The 19,878-nt window shown below is 34.4% G+C and overlaps 2 protein-coding genes across 2 annotated transcripts; one reads left to right on the top strand and one right to left on the bottom strand.

The window, feature by feature from the left end:
* The first annotated feature begins 444 nt into the window (after positions 1-444).
* Positions 445-3,441, top strand: LOC128215849 (vitelline membrane outer layer protein 1 homolog). Its single transcript, XM_052922460.1, has 4 exons — positions 445-450; positions 1,984-2,181; positions 2,810-2,934; positions 3,330-3,441. Exons 1-4 carry the CDS (start codon positions 445-447, stop codon positions 3,439-3,441), a joined length of 441 nt encoding a protein of 146 aa, XP_052778420.1.
* Positions 3,442-5,280: 1,839 nt separating this feature from the next.
* Positions 5,281-17,468, bottom strand: LOC128218043 (low-density lipoprotein receptor-related protein 1B-like). Its single transcript, XM_052925557.1, has 12 exons — positions 17,421-17,468; positions 16,545-16,673; positions 16,198-16,326; positions 15,810-15,938; positions 15,436-15,564; positions 14,720-14,848; positions 14,326-14,454; positions 10,685-10,813; positions 9,581-10,090; positions 8,459-8,606; positions 7,938-8,050; positions 5,281-7,649 (listed from the first exon to the last, which is right to left on the bottom strand). The coding sequence occupies exons 2-12, from the start codon at positions 16,669-16,671 to the stop codon at positions 7,003-7,005; spliced, it is 2,319 nt and encodes a 772-aa protein (XP_052781517.1). The 5' UTR covers positions 16,672-16,673; positions 17,421-17,468; the 3' UTR covers positions 5,281-7,002.
* Between the last annotated feature and the right edge of the window lie 2,410 nt (positions 17,469-19,878).

Here is a 19,878-nt window from a genome sequence, read left to right as displayed (position 1 = left end):
GCGGCACAGGCGCTCCATCGTTCGTGACCGAACCAGGGCGTTAAGAGTGTCCATCCGGGTAAGCGACCGAATAGACAATCCGTTTACCGTCGTCTCGGAACAACACCAGCAGACGGTCAAGCGTCGTCGGTCAGCGGCAGTTGACCCTTCTGAAGACGTCGTGAATTACGTTGGCCCGGATGTGGCACAAATCCCGAATTAAGTGGGCGGCTGCCCTGTAAACCTCTGGAAAAGATAAGTCCGGCTCCGGATAGTGGAATGGAGCCTCGTTGTTAGCAGCTGAAGCTCCAGCCTGGAGTGGGGCCACGCAGATGTCGACCAGCCAGTTGATTAACTGCTGGCGCAGGATTGAGAACATGGACAGTCTCGGAAAGAATTCCATTTTTATATGTAGTTGTTGAATTGACGTAAAAGTGCAAGAGCGTTCTCGAACAGAGTGAGGCAATGGGGGTATGTTCACAATATATATTCCCAACCAGGATTGTCATATGTCGAAATAAACACGACTGGACTCGGTAAATAACTAAGTACAAGAGGTTAATATGTCTTGTAAATTCTAGTACTTTGAGATGGTTCATGTTTGGTTTATTAACAATTCCATTAAATAAACAGCTCCCCAATTGTATAGCCTCCACTTATCTTGTGGAATTTACGTAATAAAATCTCCCTGCTGCCCGTACTGAAACGCTTACAAGTCGTGTGATGTGAATTAAAAACCAAGTCTCAGACTTTTTATTAAGATTGTATTTCCAGTACAATGGTTTTAATCTTCTACTTTGGTATTTATATCCTGCTTAACAGAAATTAATTGAATATACGATTCAGTTGCAGTTTTATGAGGGTTTTTTATGAATTGGATTTATTCAGAATTTTTAGAATCTAAAAGCATATTTCGACATCGTAATTACATGCAACGATGGTTTTATTGGCAGTAATAGGTCTAGGTGGCTTATGGTAACATTACTTTCTACGGTCTACACGGTCTACACGGTTATTCACTAATGCTAATTTTCCCTTCATTTGACTCGCCAATAGCCATAGATAGATAAGAAAAAATATTATACATCTTCAATGATCAAGCCATTCAGGGTCATTTTTGACCTATTTCGTAGTTTTAAGACAGTCGTGGGGTATTTTTGGGACTTTTTCGTCTTTGAGCTTTCTGTATGCTTAAATTTACGCCTTCGAACATGTTCTTATTTTTCTATATTCGGCTTTCAAGCCAACTTTTAAGAAGACCAAATTTATAAGCAACTCTTTATACACTGGCAATAAAAAATACGCTGAAACAGTCGTTTTAAGCACAAAGGCCATATTTCACCTGTATGGTTATTTGTGTACTATATCTACTAATTCGAAGACCAAACAGATCGGAAGAATAAAATATGACCGAAAGTATAATATGCATACATTAACTAGTATGTATTTACACTATATTTTAACTGAAATCGGACGTAAATGATATATTCTATATAATATTTTTAAAAATTGCTTTTTACCATTATATAACTTACCTTTGTTATTGACTGAGGGAGGTTGCCGGGATATATTACATTGATTTATGTCTAAATTTGTTTTCGCTTAAGAAATGCGACATGAATTAGGGCCTACTTACTCCTCCGGTTTGTAATATAGCGTTTCTGAGAAAACAAGTTGTTAATGGACCTAAATCTAAGGAAGGTTTCATTAAGGTTCAACTACTAACCAAATGCTAAAATATTAATTGCTGTTTAGCAAAATATATTATCCATCTCTAATCATTAAAACACACTTAAAACTATTGCCACACGATATATTTCATTCTCATAATAAATTTGTCGTTAGAGATAGATAAATGTAGTTATGAAGCATTTACGTGATCTCCGAGGATTGTGGACTTTTACATAGAGTATTACACGAAGTTATGATATTTCCTTACGTAAATGCCCTACTGTTGTGCAAAATCACGATTTATCTTCATTATATACAACTTCCGGATTACAGATCGAGAGCGACTCAGCGTCCGACGACACCGGGATAAACGGGATCAGACTGGAGTGCCACTTCAAGTCAAACGGACACTTCGGAGGCACAGTGGAGTCTGGGGTGGCCCCGTCGGGAGATTGGCTCGGATTGACGCGCTGTGATAGTGGTCTTGGGGTCGAACACTTTCTGGTATCTTCTCTTCAGATGGAGGCAGAGGTGAGATCCAAATGGTTGCTTTAATTGTTTAAGACAGACACTTTTTAAAAACTTGACCTCAAAACATCGAAATAAACTATTATCTTTTAAAAAGTACATTATACTACGCGATGATTTTATCCGTTGGTACTTTCAAAAAAGTGCTCTATTTAGGAATTATTACTTTTGAAAACATAGGGTCTATAACACTACACGTTTTGACTAGATTAGCCAAATTTAGTAGATACCAACATTCGAAATTTGCTTTAATTGACAGATCGAAAAAGTTTTCCAAATTATGTTTTATGTCCATCAGTTAAATTTAAGATTCCTTAGTTTCCAAGCATTGAGTGCATATATTTTAGTGTTATAAGAATAGGATGCGTTTTGGTGCCGGAATAGTCGACACAATCCAAACAACATAACATGCATTGTTTCCTGATTAGAATTGTTTCTATTTAAGAATCATATCTACAATTTGGAAACATTAATTAAAATTAATTAAATACCTAAGTTTATTCAACCTTTTTATTCATATATGTATTTTGGAAGTCGAGATGCGTGAAGTTTACCTTCCCAACCCACTTTTACATTGAGCCGTTAACGTTTATATTGTGTAAGGGCTTTAAACAAGCGTTCATTTACCTAGACGACGGACGACACCGCTGCCAACTACGCAAAGTTCATGTGCAGGGATTTTGTAGGAGGCAACAGCCCCTACGAGATTGTCCATAAGCCCGGTCACGGTTATTGGGGCACATGGGGATCATTCAGGTATATGAAGTTACTGTTAGTGTGGATGATGCCAAAATTATGTTCCGTAAGACGCACAGGCGTTCCCCCATATCAACACTAAAATACAATAATTTGGAGGATGAAAAACGGGAGTCCGGTGTAAAAGGACTGAACTCGAAGGCCAATCAGACGGATAGTCTATACTTTCGTTAAATAATGTATTCGCCAATTATCCAGCAACTACGTTTAGCTGTTTGAGACTGTTCGTTAATAATGTCGATTTCAAATACGGGTGATTTTATTTAAATGTTGCTTCCGAGTGCTTTTGTATTGTTAACTTAAGCACCAACATCTTTCCAATGACCAGAATAATGCGTTACTCGAGAAGCCTTTTTGACTACAAAAAAATAAAACTGTCTTTAATTTTATTTCAGCGAATTTTGTGACCAGGACAGCGCTATTTGCGGTATCAGCACAAAGATAGAAGATGATACCTGGGACGATACAGGGCTAAATGACGCGAGATTTTACGGTTGCCCCTTCTAAACTTGGTTCGCTAAATAAACGACTTCGTCAATGCTACTGTTGGTTGTTGTTGTTGTTGTTTATTGTTGTTGATTTGTAAACTGATGATATAAATAAACACGGTGATGTATGCGATTAATAAGGGTCTCTATGATGATGACTATCGTGTACGTCCCTTATATATAACATATAAATACATAATTGTACAGTTTTGACTTTAAGATAAAGTAAAACATACACTAAACACGTGGACATTCAATTTTCAGTGCGAATACGCTTCGCAATCAATCAATTGAATGTCGCTTTAAGTTAGTAACATGTTATTGGTTGTATTTTTCTAGATGTTCATTATATGTTAAAATGCCCCTTGACATCAGAGTGTTGAGTCGTGATAACTGGTCACATATTGATTGAATATAATATTATGAATGTCATACTTACTTATATTGTATGATTATTTGTTTGGCTTGTTCACCTGTTTGAATTTCGTCTAGCCTTGGTTTGTGCAAATCAAGTGCTTCATATATTTTTTTTCTTTATGATAACTTTTATAAAACTAAGTTTCATATATGATTCAAAATAGGATATACTGTTTTTGAATTAGTTAACGCACCAACACAAACTATGTTCAAATCTTAAGTTTATGCTTAAATAGCATATATTCACATTTTTCGCGGGCGTGGACATCTGTGGTCTAGTGTGTGGTAGTGACCTGAAGAAGACCACATTCGTGTACTGAATAAAATATAAGATCATTACGCCACACTGGCCCAAAAGTAGTTTTTCATATGTTGTATGAGAAACCGTTTCACAACATGCGAGTGACTGCATCCTTCACCTTCATAGTGAAACGACCCGAGGATTTGGGTGTTCGACAAGAAATAACAGTACATTTTCCTACCGCAGGGATTCTGACAGTTGTTCCAGATGGTGGTTATTAGACAAAGATCCGTCTCAATGTTACACGGTTTAGATTTGTATAGTAATTCATCACTGCCATATGAGGCTACTTTTTTACTTTTTTACCATATTTTTAAAGGAATTTCAATAACTATTCTGAATGTGTAAGCGTAGCATCGATATGTTTTTGCATGCTTTTTATAATCCATATTATCTAATCTTAGGGATTCATTGCTCTCATGTCCTGATTATATTTTAAATTACTTTTCATAAACTTTAACGCAGTTTATTGGGTATTCTCCGTTTTGACAGTCCGACTGTGTTTCCGGCCTATGTCGACTTATGTCATGCATTGTGATTCATGCATGCAGTTGTAATGATGTTTCAATAAGTAACGTCAAAAACAGTTTATTGTTTCTTTCAGTGAAGAGTTAGGCCAAAGACACACAAAGCAACAAACACAAATGCTAAAGTAGTTACACTGTATTTTTATGTCATTTAAAAGATTTTTATATGAAGACAAAGACATTGTAAACATTAGATATATTATACAATAAAAAAGCTGAATGAGTCTTGTATTATGCTCAAATATGTTAGTTGACGCCGGATAGCTGTTTACTTATAAATCATAAACCCAAAATACAATAATCTTATGCATTCAGTACTTTGGATCATTTATATTTAATTATGTAAATTAACCAGCAAGCTATACCCTCTCAAAAGTTATTTATATAACATGGGGTCACAAGCATTAATATTGTGGTTTGTGGAAAAAACAGTGAGTAAACTTTATTAAAAGTCAGGTAAACACTACGTGTACCACTATTCAGATCATGTGTATTGCTCCGATAGTCAATGATTGTAATTCCGCCTACATGATCCACCGTTTATCGACGGTTTAAAGCTGAAATGTTCTAAATGACACTGAAATAAGAACCAGATTTAATCGTTCCGCTTTTATTCATCAATACATATATAATCTTAATAAGCATACATTTATATCTGCTATTAACGCTTTGTATGGCACTTTTATTGGACGCATGAAATTTGTTTGTATATAATGACTTTCCCATAAGCAGTTCTTCAAAGCGAATGAACGTAACAGTTCAAAGTTGTTTCCAAAAGTCACAAACGAACAAATATTTGTTACTGAACGGGTTTATATTTACAACAGAACCAGCCTTATATGTGATAACATGCACGAATATGTCATTGGTTAAGCTATGATTTGCTCACAAAATGAGACGTTGGCTTAGCAATCATGTCGAGAAGCAAGCAACCTACCATCAACTGGAAAACATACACGTATCGTAGTGCTCAAAGGTGAGGTATAGTAGCAACGCAGTAGTAACGTCGTGTTAGTGCATGCAATTAAATATACTTCGGGGCTTTTTCGTCAGGGAGCGCATTGCACCGTTTTTGAAACTTATATTTTTGTTATTACGCGATATGTTTCAAAACACCCACGTTGGATGGAAAGGTTACGCTATGTTTTATTATTGAAAATGCAAAACAAGTCCACAAGTTTTAATTCTATTTCTGACTGTCTCCAAATGTTAATGTCTAGATATAAAATTATGTGTTCGAACCCATGTTAATACGAAGACCTCTTAAAGTTAATTGTCCTTGACATGTACAGCTGTGTTTTAATCATCTTTACAAAACCGACAAACGATTTTAAGCACAACAGGATGGAAGAAACACATACACCATGAGATCTTTGATAAACATAGATGTATGCAACCCTCTTTACGTATATTTAAGGAACATTCCTTTCGTTATAAATATTTCACTCGGGTTTGGAGTGCTTGTTAAGCTAACATTTGCTTCTGGTCTTGTGACAACTTACGTGCGCCATATTTAAAAATCGCGTCGTATCAATAATAATTATGATATAACTAATTAAATATTCACTCGCCACATTATACAATAATACAATGACGACAAGAGGGGTAAGCCCATTAGTTTCAAAAAATAAAAGTTAACCCTGAGGCGCTGATCTATAGACAACAACGTAAAAACACAACATACACACGTATTTACACCACGATCAAACCACATACAAAATAGCTAAAAAAGACATATTATGCTTGTTTCGCCTTTCAAATGAACTCTTAATGCGGCACTTTACATAAACTTCCGTAAATGTTAGAAACGCTTTAAGCTATTGAACAAAATGAACGTGATTGATAAAGTGTGGTATAAGCCTTTGTCAGCTTATGTCAGTAGTCTTATCACTGGTTTCCAGATGTCAATTTGTGAGAGTGCAGCTTAAATTGAATATGCAACATTGGAACAATATTTATGCAAAGGCTACAGAAAAAAAGCTCAGTAGCCAAAAGTTTAAACATAGACCAGGTTTAGTGGAAATGGGTAAACGCCAAAGACATAGAACATAAAATACCAAACAAGAAACATAGAATAACACCACAAAACTTTATAATATAAAAGATAGGTATAGTTTTATACCAAAAATATATTAAGACCGCGACCTGAATGTTATGTATGACATAACCATGACCATAATCGTTTTAATGAAAATCTCTATCTCGTGACATCGGTTGTATAGGACCTACGGGATGAACTAAATATAGTGTTATAGGCATATATCTTTTTTGTGAGACATAAATTAAATAGTAAAAAACTAATCTTTAACTTGAATCATGAATCATGTTTTATTCATCACTTTGTCGTTTGCTCTTGCCTTTTAGTGTGTGCATGATTGTCCGTATTTGCTTCGTGTTGCGATTGAGCAGGACGTTTGGTAATATTAGAGTTTTCTCCGACTTCTTCTTCTTGACGTGTTAATAGGGAAGACTCTATAGTTTTATGTTCTAATTCATTATCAAGCAGTTCACATTCTTCCCTCGCGATAGCATGAATATAATTTACTCGAAATTGTCCTACATCACCGAATATGTCTTCCCCCGCTTCGCAACATTTAGCTGCTAGAATTCCACTGTTTTCACCCTTGGTTGTTTGACAGAGGGTTTCACGGTCCAAATAATCCTTCGTGCACAGAAGTTCAATGCTTTTATCAGATTTTACGATGCTATTGCGGTGGTAAACTCCGGTCGCATTGTCTGTCTTACCGACATGATAAAGAGCATCATTAGATTGTGTGACAAGCCTACTGGATTTAGTTTCATCAGAACTGTCAAGATCAGTTTTGCCTTCAGATGTCTCGACGCTTCTAAGGGAACTACTATCGTTCGGAAATTCTTTTGAATGGATAATTCCGGTATTTGGGACACATCTAAGAACGTCGATTTCATCATATTGATCTGATGAGTTTTGCTCTCTGGTGTAATGAATATGTTCCATGGATTCTATAAGTATTCAAATGGAACTAACTGTTAATCATACGTAAATCTGTATAACCTTACAAAAATCTGAAGTCAGCATAACACAATAATCTTAATTTTCACATTTATCCATCAAATACAGAAACCGTCTTTAAGTCTTTAAAAAAAGGCAATCATTTTGTTTTAAATGAGTGGTTCTTGATTATCTTATTTAATCATTACGTGATCTTATAAAAATAACTGTGAGGGCTAAGCATACACATTAACATAATGTCTAACGAGAGTTTTGAGGAAATGGATGACATGAAGTACCTTCGTTGATGGCGGCATGAACGGGGGAATAACTTTGCCGTCTCCAAGAACTGGACGGTAGCTGTTCTGGTGCTCGGCGCGGCTCAATGAGTTCATTCTGCTGACGGTTGATCCTGCATATTGAAAAGGCAAGAATAATAATCACACATTGTTAGAAGACTCCTCCCTTTTCATATAAATTTAGAGCGCATCGGCATCCAGTTATGTAACAATAACTAAATAAAATGTTGCCAATTTAACGCAAATAAGACCAAAAAAGATGTAAAGACAAAAAGCTTGCAATATAACTAATCCCATTTTATAATCAGCACTTATTGTATACTGATTGCTATAAAAAGAAGCACTTGTCAAAATAAAGTTTTATCTGGCAGTAGCAGTCTGTAGCGTTTGAAAAACACTCACCTCAAACATTTATATCTCAAGGATGCCACTAATAAGTATTCAGTAATATGTTTGAACATTCAAAAACATATCTAGTTACAAATACTTGTATTCACTACTTCGTTATCCCCCACTCTCACCTTTTTCGAGCCCCCAAAAAGCAGCGTATTAAGATAACAATGACAACCCCAGTGAAAATGGCTGATATGATAATCAAAGCTGTCTTTAAAGTGGTGACGTGCTCTTTATCGGTCGATTCAGTAGTCGTTGTTTGCAAACTGCTCTCGTCTGAATTAATAAATGGAAATGGAGCGTTATAATAAAAAAAAATAGTTGGGCAAGTGAAATAACAAACACCTGCACTTAAACAGGCCACAATCTCTATAATTCTATTCAGGTATCCAACCTGAATATATTGTTATATCTGCAATGCACATATATTCGGGTTGGTAACCCAAAATTACATTTATGAAAAATAAGAATACCGAGGATGATATAACCGACACTTTATTTGAGGCAGTAAAAAATTCAAAATATTTCATTTACTTGCAATTAAGTTAAACTAAAAGTAAATATACAAACTGTTAGCTCTTGTATTTTCTGTTATTTATTTTACTTAGTAGCAGTCTGTAAGAAATCTTTAAGATCATGCCCAAATCGCATAGGGTCACTGAACATCACATTTTAACATTAAGGTTGATGGCGCTAACAGAGGATAGATATCCTTAAATATCTTATAGTATACTGTGAAGAGAAATAATTAAACATGGAATTATCTAATGGTATTCATAATAAATTATATATATATATTGGTAAATGTATTATTTACACACAATGCAGGTTGATTAAAACATTTGGTTTTCAACTTTTAATCAATATTATGTTTAACTCTGTGTCGGTAATAAACAAAACAAAAACAACATATGCTTATGTACAGGTAAAAAAGCGATCTTTGTACGCATTTCGAACTTGAGAGTATGAGGCCACGAAGCTATTAACTAAAATTAGATTTTTAAAGAGCATTTGTTTTAATTGTACAAACATCATAAGGTTTTGTTCTGTTAAAATCAATAAGGCAAAATAAGTAAAGTATATCATGCATCAAAAAGACATCAACCTGTCCTGTGCCCCTTTAAGATATTACGAAAGAATGGGTCCTGGTAGTCTTTGTTAGGCAATTTGGAATAATCTCCTTGAATAAACAATTACGAAATATATATATATATATATATATATATATATATATTTAAAATTTATCCTACCCGCACAGAATCCTCCACTCCACCCGCGAATACAGCCGTTCACACATTCCCCGATGGATGAATTACATCGGTTTCCGTGTTCGTCACCTTGACAGTTGACACTGCATTTAGTGTTGCACTTCTTGCCCCAAAAATCGTTTTCGCAACCAAACTGACATACACCGTTAATATCGCATAAAACATTGGAGGAATTCATTTTGCAGTGTCGACATGTTTCGTTGCAATAGTGTCCGTAGTGATAAAGATTACAGCCATTCAAGCATTTGCCACTTTTTCTGTCACATTGCGGGAAACCGTCGCGTTCGCGACATCCTTGGCCACATTCTAATGAACAATTTTCTAAATACGTTCGTGTGCAGTCATTACAAATTCCACTTACTCTATTACATACTCCATTCAAACATTCTTTTAAACAAGTTTCCTCGCAATACTTGCCAAAATAACCAGGTTGACATTGACCAAGGCAGCCTTCGCTTAGGGACCGATTCGACTCACACTGCTGCTTCAGAGCTGTGAAGAAAACAATTTTTCGACATTTTATTTTATCAGACTAAATAAAATTCACAACAACTGAAATGATAAATTAAAATATCGCACAATACGCATGTTGGTTATGTAAACCTCGTGTCAGAAAATAATTATATAAACCTTTGGTACAGTTTACTCGACGAACACCCATTATAGTCAAATTGTAAAAATTGCTCGCGACATGGGGTTCACCGGGTCAATAAAACATATGTCAGTGAACATAACAACTTTATGAGCTTAACTTCTGTGAAATAAAAACTGGGTTACAACACCATAAAAGTATTTTGCTTCACACACTCAAGCATGAAACAAATGATTAAACTATTAAAGTGATCCTCGCTGATTTTGCCGTAGATCATACTAAATACGCCTGCAACTTTAACATAACATAGTTGGAATATACTATCCAGGTAATATCTTTCCATATATTAGACAAGTTATTTGCCCAGCAGATTCACATGAAGCAATCTGTGAACAGATTAGGTGAAAGGAATGTATTACAAAGCAAGTTATCGAGCCAAATATCGAAACTGAACTAGCAACACAAAGTCATAATCTTAGGGATAGGTATCTTACCGCAGGCAAAAGTGTGTTCATCTTCACCATCGTGGCAGTTGTCAATTCCATCACACAGATCACGGAAATGGATGCACTTCAGGGACGTGTTGCAATACACTTGCCCGTTTGCCAGACATATGGTAGAATCTTTAAAAAAGTTAATAATAAGAGTAATAATAATAATACTAACGATAATAATAATAATAATAATAATAATAATAATAATAATAATAATAATAATAATTACACTACTACTACTACTACTACTACTACTACTACTACTACTACTACTACTACTAATAATAATAATAATAATAATAAAATCATAATAACAATAATAATAATGATAATAATAATAATAATAATAATAATAATAATAATAATAGTAATAATGTATTTGTATAAATCATTGTGACCGAGCGGTTAAGGCGTCGGTTTTCTATTTTTTCTTGACTTTACTGGTGTAGGTTCGCAACACACTAAAACCCAAAAACATTTTACTTTAATTGTATCACTAATACAATTTCAATATCATGGATTAAAAAATATACAATAAGTGTTTTCAGATGCATAACCGGGAAAGCTTATCGTTGCGAAACTTATTATCGAATCCATTTACGTAAACAAGTGCGTATCATTATGACTTCTTTTTTATCAAAAGTAAACAAACTTTGAGCCTCAAAGAATTATATCATGTAATTGAATTTTGTAACATTTTTTTCATGCTCATATTGCTGTGACACAGCGGTTCATTTAACCAAGAAAGTAACTTAAACATTGCAGAAACAAATATTTTAGCGAAAGGTGTTGATGAATACCATCCAGAATACGTGTTTAGTGTTGGTGACATCGTCATATAAGGTGGTTGGGCAATATATTGACAATCTCATTCAGTGCTGCATGGTCATTGGACAGCATGCAACATGAAATGCCATGTTTAATGGATGACATGTACGAAGGCAGATTGCTTATTGTCTTCACAATTTAGTACAATACGTTTTACTAGACATGTCATTAAAACAAATTTACCGGAATATTCTCAAACTTAAAGATATACTTAAATATCCAACCACGCGTCAAATGTCAATAAGGGTAGCGTAGTATTTACTATTTAGCTACAAGTGAATAAGACTGATATCTGAAAGGCAATCGAATTTCCATGTATAACGACATGTGTATTATAAAACAAGCCCTAAAACTTAGAAATATTTTAGCAAATGATAATGCATGTTTTTTCATGTTATTATTCACAAAACGCTACCAGTCTCCATTTGGCTATTTATTCATGCCCTGTTTATTTTTTTAAATACTCGTGCATGAACTGTTACGTCTCGCAAGTCAATGTATTAATAAATGTTTGTGATAAATATTTGCGCTGAAACATGAATAAAGAAGTCTACGTTATCGTTGCGTGCAGGGTGTCCAAAAAAGGGAAACACTGTTATTTTACTTTTTTATTTAAAATCTTTGTCGAGATTCAAGAACAATGGGATAATGAATAAAACATTAAATTTCAAATCAATCATCGAAATTAAGCATTATAGAAACAGAACATTTGTTCATTTTAGTGTATGTAATCGTTGAATTTTATTTTTGTTGAAATGAGTCTCAGAATCAACAAAAAATTAAACATCGATATCATGTAGTCACAGAATCAATGTATTCTTAGAGTTATTTAAAAAAACACAACCCGGTTTTGCCCTTTAGAATTTACCTTGTAACAGTGAAGTTAACATATTGGCCTGATATATAGCAAACATACTAAAGTTCTACAAATCTAGAGGATAAACAATATTAAATCTGATGATGACTACAGTACCTTGAAGAAATCTGTACAGTATCTTTTAAATAACGATATTTATACTATGGCTAGAATATTCAATTTTGGGTTCAATGTGTATTTACTACGCATGGTAAAATGCATGTTAAGAATAGTCAGTTATCTATAATTTATATTAAAATTCACCTTGTCTTTTGTATAGGGGAAACTTGGTGTGTATATTGTATTTCAAGAAATAGTTATGGCGTCGTTTTTTGTTTCAAAATTGCGCCCCGACTGGATTAGCGCGACGCCATATAACCATTGATTTACGACGTTACAAAAATCAGCTTTTCATTTATACAAACGTATGTTGTTGGTTACATGTCTTTAAAAACAAATACTTAATTGCAGAATATACTGCTTTTTTAATCGTAATAAATATTTATCTAAAATATAAATATAAGTATTGATCGCATTTTGTCTTGCGTTGATTCTGTATGAACGCAGTAGGGTACGCGAGCTAATTCCGTGAAGCGCGCTAGCAAGAAACATACGATCAAATTTTAAAGAAAGATCTGCAGCCAACTATATAAAATCGAGATGACATGTTTACCAGTTCACTTTTGGTCGTTTGTAGATTTAAATGGTTTAATTGGTTAATATTTATTATTGAATAAATGTAGGCTGATCAATAAACAAACTGGTTAGCTTTGACCATTTTTATACAATTGCCTGCTGATATACATATAAGAGTCAATGCGAAGCTGCAGATCAAACATGCATGTTAGTAAGACGTACTTTAAGCGATTGAAGGCTGCATGATTTTTAGCTTGAACTTGCATTGTTTTGAAAACTGATTTGAATGCTTTTTGCTGTGTGGTGTTTAACACGATCAATATCATGTTGAAAACAAGTATGAATACCTGAAGCCACAATTCCGGGACTTTCCAACATGTTCCACCACCACCACAACCACCACCTTCATCATCACACATCATCATCATCATCATCATCATCATCATCATCATCATCATGGCTGGAATTGTCGAAATTCATCATCATCATCATCACATCATCATCATCATCATCATCATCATCATCAGTAGCAGAAGCAGCAGCAGAATCAGAAGCAGAAGCAACAGCAGAAGCAACAGAAGCAAAAGCAATAGCTTCAGAGGCAGAAATCATCAACTTTTCATATTAATTCGTTTCTTTCATTACAGCGCATTATTTGGACAAGAGGAACAAAATACCTGGTACCGGGCGTACACAGCGAAATTCAGAGGTCCATAGCCTGCTATTTGTGTAAATAACACATGGACCAGTTCCGGTTGTATGGTATACCAACCACGCGGCTTTGTGCCATATGCAAAATAGCACAAGGCACGCTAAACCGCTTATCTCACGTCCCCTGACCGATATTTATAATAAAATCAGAATGCTCAAGTTAAAAAGACAACATTTCATGGTTTTATATATAGCTTTGTATTGACATATTTGTTCTCATTATCAAAACGTTGATGTTACTGTATATAAACAAAAACAGGCCGATAGACCGCCAAATACTAACTTAGCGCCGCCTTCGATAAGCGTTAAAGCCGATATTTTCAAACATATTAAAATCTTCTTGGCGAAAGCTTATCAGCAGGAAATGTTCGATAAGAAGATGCCAAAAAAGGAAAGTTTTGACTTAAACGTATGCTTAACAACTTTATTACAGGCATTCTTATTCGATATTTCGATTATTAATGGTCAAACACTTTTACCAATGAAGAATATATAATACAAAACAGTAATATGGTGCAACATTTGTCTTGCTTAGTGTCTTTGGATGAGCACCTGACGTTCACTTTATATTCATAATCAAAACATTGATACTGGTAAAACGTTGACTTACTGCAGGCAGGGGGAGCCTCGTCTTCACCATAAGGACAGTTATCATATCCGTTACAAACAAAACTCTTGTGGATGCACTTGCGGGAAACGTTACAGAACATCACGTCGTTTTGCCTGCAGAGATCGGTTGCTGTAAAAATGAAGTACATGGTAGAATCGACTATAACAAGAACATGAAAAGAAAACCATTATGCGTTAAAAACATAATACAGGCATTATTAATCATTATGACTGTTCGATTTGTTTTCATATACTTGGTTTAAAATAGTGGTTTAAAATATAATACGCATAACAGTAGTATAATGTAAATTATTTATATTCCTTATATAAATTAGCTTGCAACTTGCGCTTCATAATCATTATCAACAAATATAATCTCAACAGAGACGCCTTACTGCAGGCAGGAGGAGCCTCATCTTCACCCGCCTGACAATTATTGATTCCGTTACATACAAGATCCTTGCGGATACACATCCGTGAAACGTTACAAAAGAACAAGTCTTTTTTACGGCAATCATCCATGTCTGCAAAAATGAAGTGAATAGCAGCATCGACTGTTACAATTGTGGGAACTATAGGTATGTATTAAAAGCAGGATACAGGCATTATCAATCGATGTACGACTTTAGTGGTCGAATACGTTTACTTTTTCAGGATATAATAAACATAACATTGGTAGTTTGTAAATCATTAGTCTTACTACATACTTTGATAAGATTTACCTTTTACATTTTTTTCTTTTTTCAGGATTGTTGGGATAAGTTGATTAGTTTAAACCCCCATTGATTTAACATGATACTGACCGTTCAAAGGCGGTATCTAACAAATCTTGATAAACTAACCTAGATTTTTTTTATTTTGTATAAATGCATTGTGCTGTTTGTGAAGTTTTGTGCTCTTGTTTCAGATTTCTTGTTTGTAATTGTTTTTGTATTCTATGTCTGTGGCGTTTTCCCTGTGCCATAAAACGGGGCTTATGTTTATACTTTTGGCTACTAAGCTTGTTTCTGTATTTGTTCACAAGTTAAGCAAAGTATATTTGGAAGGGCTTGTAAACTGCACTGCTTACTAACTGATAACAAATAAAATATGCTTGACAAATATGACTCACTGCAGAAAGGAGGAGCCTCATCTTCACCGGCATGACAATGATTGATTCCGTCACACACGAAATTCCCGTGGATGCACATCCGGGAAACGTTACAATAGACCAAGTGTTTTTGACTGCATCTATCAATGTCTGCAAAAATAAAGTACATGGCAGCAACGACTTCCACAAATGTGTGAAATAAAGGAATTCGTTAAGAGAAAAAAACACGTATCGTATTCGATACGTTATATTTGAATTATAAAATACTTTTACTAGTTTAGGATACAATATACATATAAGTGTAGTATTATGTATATAATTTGTCTTGTTTAGATTCTTTGTGCAATGCATACTCATTATGAAGACAAAAATAAAAGTCGACATAAAGAACGTACTACAAGCAGGAGGAACCTCATCTTCACCGGCACGACAGTCTTTATATCCATCACATACAAAGTACTGGTCGATGCACTCCATGGAATTATTACAAAAGAACCGTTGTTTTTTATGGCATACATCTATGGCTGTAATCATTAAGTAATTACAGCATCGACTGTCTCAAATGTGTAAAATAAACGTTTGCATTAATTAGAATACATCTTGATTCGATATTTCCGATTAAAAAATCAAACGGTTATATAACTTTATAAGTTCAGGATATAATGCACATAACAGTTACATTATGTTTTCATTTGTTATGTTAAGCATCATTATAAAAAGCATACAACGTGCACTGCATACTTATTATCAATATATGAATACTAATGAACAAAGATGACTTACTGCAGGAAGAAGGAGCCTCATCCTCACCATAATGGCAATTATTGATTCCGTCACACACAAAATCCTTGCGGATGCATGTTTGGGAATCGTCACAAAAGAACAATTTTTTTTGACGGCATTCTTCCATTGCTATAATAATGAAGTAAATGGCATTATCGACTTCCACAAATGTGTAAAAAATGCGTTAAAAGCAGAATACGCGCATTTTCGTTCGATATGATTGGTTTTAATTGAATGATTTTACCGGTTCAAAATATAACACAAATTACTGTAGGATAATGTATATATCACCGTTCACTGATATTTATTAACAAACACATTAATCAAACTCAAAATAGATGACTTACTGCAAGCAGGAGACATCTCATCTTCTCCGGTGCGACAGTCTTCATTTCCGTCACATACAAAGTACTTGACTATGCACTCCCGGGAAAATTTACAGTAAAACCTGTCTTTTCGACGGCATGTATCCATGGCTGTAATAATGAAGTAGATGACACACATTTGTGCAATTTAGTATTCAATATAACAGGAACTTACTCATTTTTATTTGAAAATGTTCGCCGATTTGAATAGATATCTGATATTATATATAAAACATATCTACGACTGTAATAATATTGCTCCATATTCAGGCGTGAAATATTGCCATGCACCAACAAATAACTACGATATCTTTGTATATATTCGATAACAATTTTACAGATGCTTTAAACAGAAGAGATAAATTAAGGAATGAACTTCAAATTGGGCTGCTCTGTTTCACTAAACGGAATAGTACAGGACAGATACTGTTGTGGCGTCTTGCCCGATGCATAATGAATTACGAATTAATGGAAACGTCAGGGATGTTCCCCCCATGTAAAAACACCCGTTATAAACCGTTAGCACTCTCTATATCAAACAGACAACGGACAGCAGAAACATTCAGTAAGGGAATTACACTTGCATTACGTTAATATATTGGACAATGTCATACAAAAAGACATTTGCGTCAACTATTGCAGCAGTGAAACTTTACATGAACTTTCAACAAATAAAATAAGTAATATAAAAGTAGGGTTTGTTTCAGTATATGTTTTATCATTCTTAAAAGCAATATGTATAAAATCGCTATAATGTTCTGAAACAAATACGTTTTTTTATAATCGCAATCACTCACCGTTTAGCTTGATGTACTTAGTCGGGCTAAAAAACGAAAGTAATACATTAATTATATTTACCTGAATCCGAGGCTAATGTCTGCAATATCCATGGAAGTAAAAATGCCTTAAATAGATAAAAACAAACTTGATTGTAATAAATATGAACAACACAAACCCACAAATGCTGTCATTTCAAACCAAATCTTTGTAAATGAAAATGGTATTGAAAACACTTTGTTTGATTAATGAATATACATACTATATTGACACATATGTATTTTTATGAATCACAATGATGTGTGTAATGAAATCAACGTAATATGCAAACAAAATAAATTATGACAAATATGTGACTTTTAAAGTATCATTTAGGAGTTTTTAGTTGTGTTTCTATCTCATTTTCTTGTTAAACGATGTAGATTTTTTTTGTATGGGAAGAAAATAGCAATGAGACAATGAACTTTTAATTACCTTATGTCACGAACTGGTTAGCAACATGTGACCAGTGTAAATTTATTAACATTTTCTCAAATTTAAGACACTGAAGACTATATTCCAGGCTCTTCGTCATTGATGTTATTTTTCGTGTTTATTACTGTGTACGATTGTTTTGAATCAATAAATCAAATAAAATGACTGTGTGTTTTTTTTTCTTTTAAAGAGCATTTGTCTTGAAACAACTGATTTTCTTCTTAAATTTCTCAACTATGTAAAACATTTACAAATACATGTGCACTGTTTGCTCCCAACTCACCTTAATTTAAAGATTATGACTTTTAAACGAACTACTTAAATAAGAAAATGCTTATGATCAAATGTTAATTTATCATTGTTGAAACTATCACAATAAAAACGCACTCCCAATAAATGTCGAAAGGAGTCCCATGGTTAACACGTACAATGAGTTTGAGTGTATTTCATGTGAGGTGAAAAACTCTTTCCAATTAAATCTTTTGAGTTTTGGTTTAAATACGTAATCTTACAAAAATGCACTACCTCAGTAGACAATAATATAATAATTATGTTTTTTAATTGTTTTAGTTTTGAATCGATTCGTTTATGCGTTTAATGACATTGTTCTGGCAATCTACCTCATTCTTATCTTGCTAGATAAAAAACAAACGCAAATACCACTTTAATTTCAACATTTATTGTTTAAATTTTAACCATTTATGTCAAATGTATTAGTATATAAACATAAGTTATGTTAGCATGCAGATAACTCCGCAAAAGTGAGATTAAGAAAATATAGCTTAATTATCTATTTTATAAGACAAATGATGCCTTACAAGTATTCGTATTACAACAATAGCTATTGTTTTATCTATCATTTTATCTATATTATTTGTATATAAATATACATGCTATCCTTTGTGCAATTGCTTTTATGAAACATATACAATATAAACAAAATACATGTAATATGATCACAGATTGTAGGTATCATCAACATTTTGTAATACAACCGACTCGTTCAAATTTCAGTTACTCTTTTATTAAAATAAGGGTATTTAAATATAGTCCCCTAGGTGCTTTCTTTGCGAGCGCGAAAGTACTCGTGAATGTTCGAAAGGCATCACAACCTGTGTGTCTCATCAAACTCACCCTGAATTATCCTCTTGTTCCATTTCTTCATTGCTTTCTTACTCAGGTAAATCGTTAGAATACAATACATTATCAAAGAGAAATCTCCGCTTCAGAATGGCGTACTTTAAAGCTTCCTCTGGATCGTAGTTTTCTTCTGAAATGAGCTTATTCGCGGTATTTTTCACAGCCTTATAAACCGGATCATTTTTTCATAACGACGAACCAGCTAGTTTGCTTCCAAGAATGTTCATCATTACTTTTCGAAAAGTGTGTTTCATGTCTTCTGAGACATTTTCTTTAGCTTTACGCTCACTCATCTTTGAATCTCGCTCCATAAGTCCATTGAAACCAGCCTCGTTCTGTAACTGACACTTATCAAACGCTTCCTCAACAATGTCTTGCCAGGGATCAATATCAACCGAGTCCTCAGTGGTTACAGACTCGTCATCGCTACCGTCGTCGATGCTATCGGAAACAAGTTCGGGTACAGGTTCAAAACTATCCTCATGAACACTTGTATCCGACATCGCGTCTTCCTCAAAGTCAACGTCGGAATGAGCAGAACTTTTATGTCGTAACATATTATCTTGCCTTTCTACGAAGGCTCTCAGATTTTGTCGTTTTTTTGTGCTGTCTGTCTTATTTGCTTCCGCCATTATAACACCAACCCATTACTCGTACCTCCTTACTGCCTATTAATACCTCCTCATGGCCTCCTCATACCTCCTTATCACCTCCTCATACCTCTTCATTGCCTCCACGTACATTCTAACTACCTCCTCATACCTCCTTATTGCCTTCTCATTTTCTCCTCATTGCCTCAAAAAGGTATCGAGGGCGTTAAGGGGGTATGAGGAGGCATTGAGGAGGTTTGAGGAGGCCGTTAGAAGGTACGTGGAGGCAATGAAGAGGTATGAGGAGGTGATAAGGAGGTATGAGGAGGTATGGA

Source organism: Mya arenaria, chromosome 14 (assembly GCF_026914265.1).
Source record: "Mya arenaria isolate MELC-2E11 chromosome 14, ASM2691426v1".
Lineage (NCBI taxonomy): Eukaryota > Metazoa > Mollusca > Bivalvia > Myida > Myidae > Mya > Mya arenaria.
This window is presented reverse-complemented; position numbering and strand designations above follow the sequence as displayed.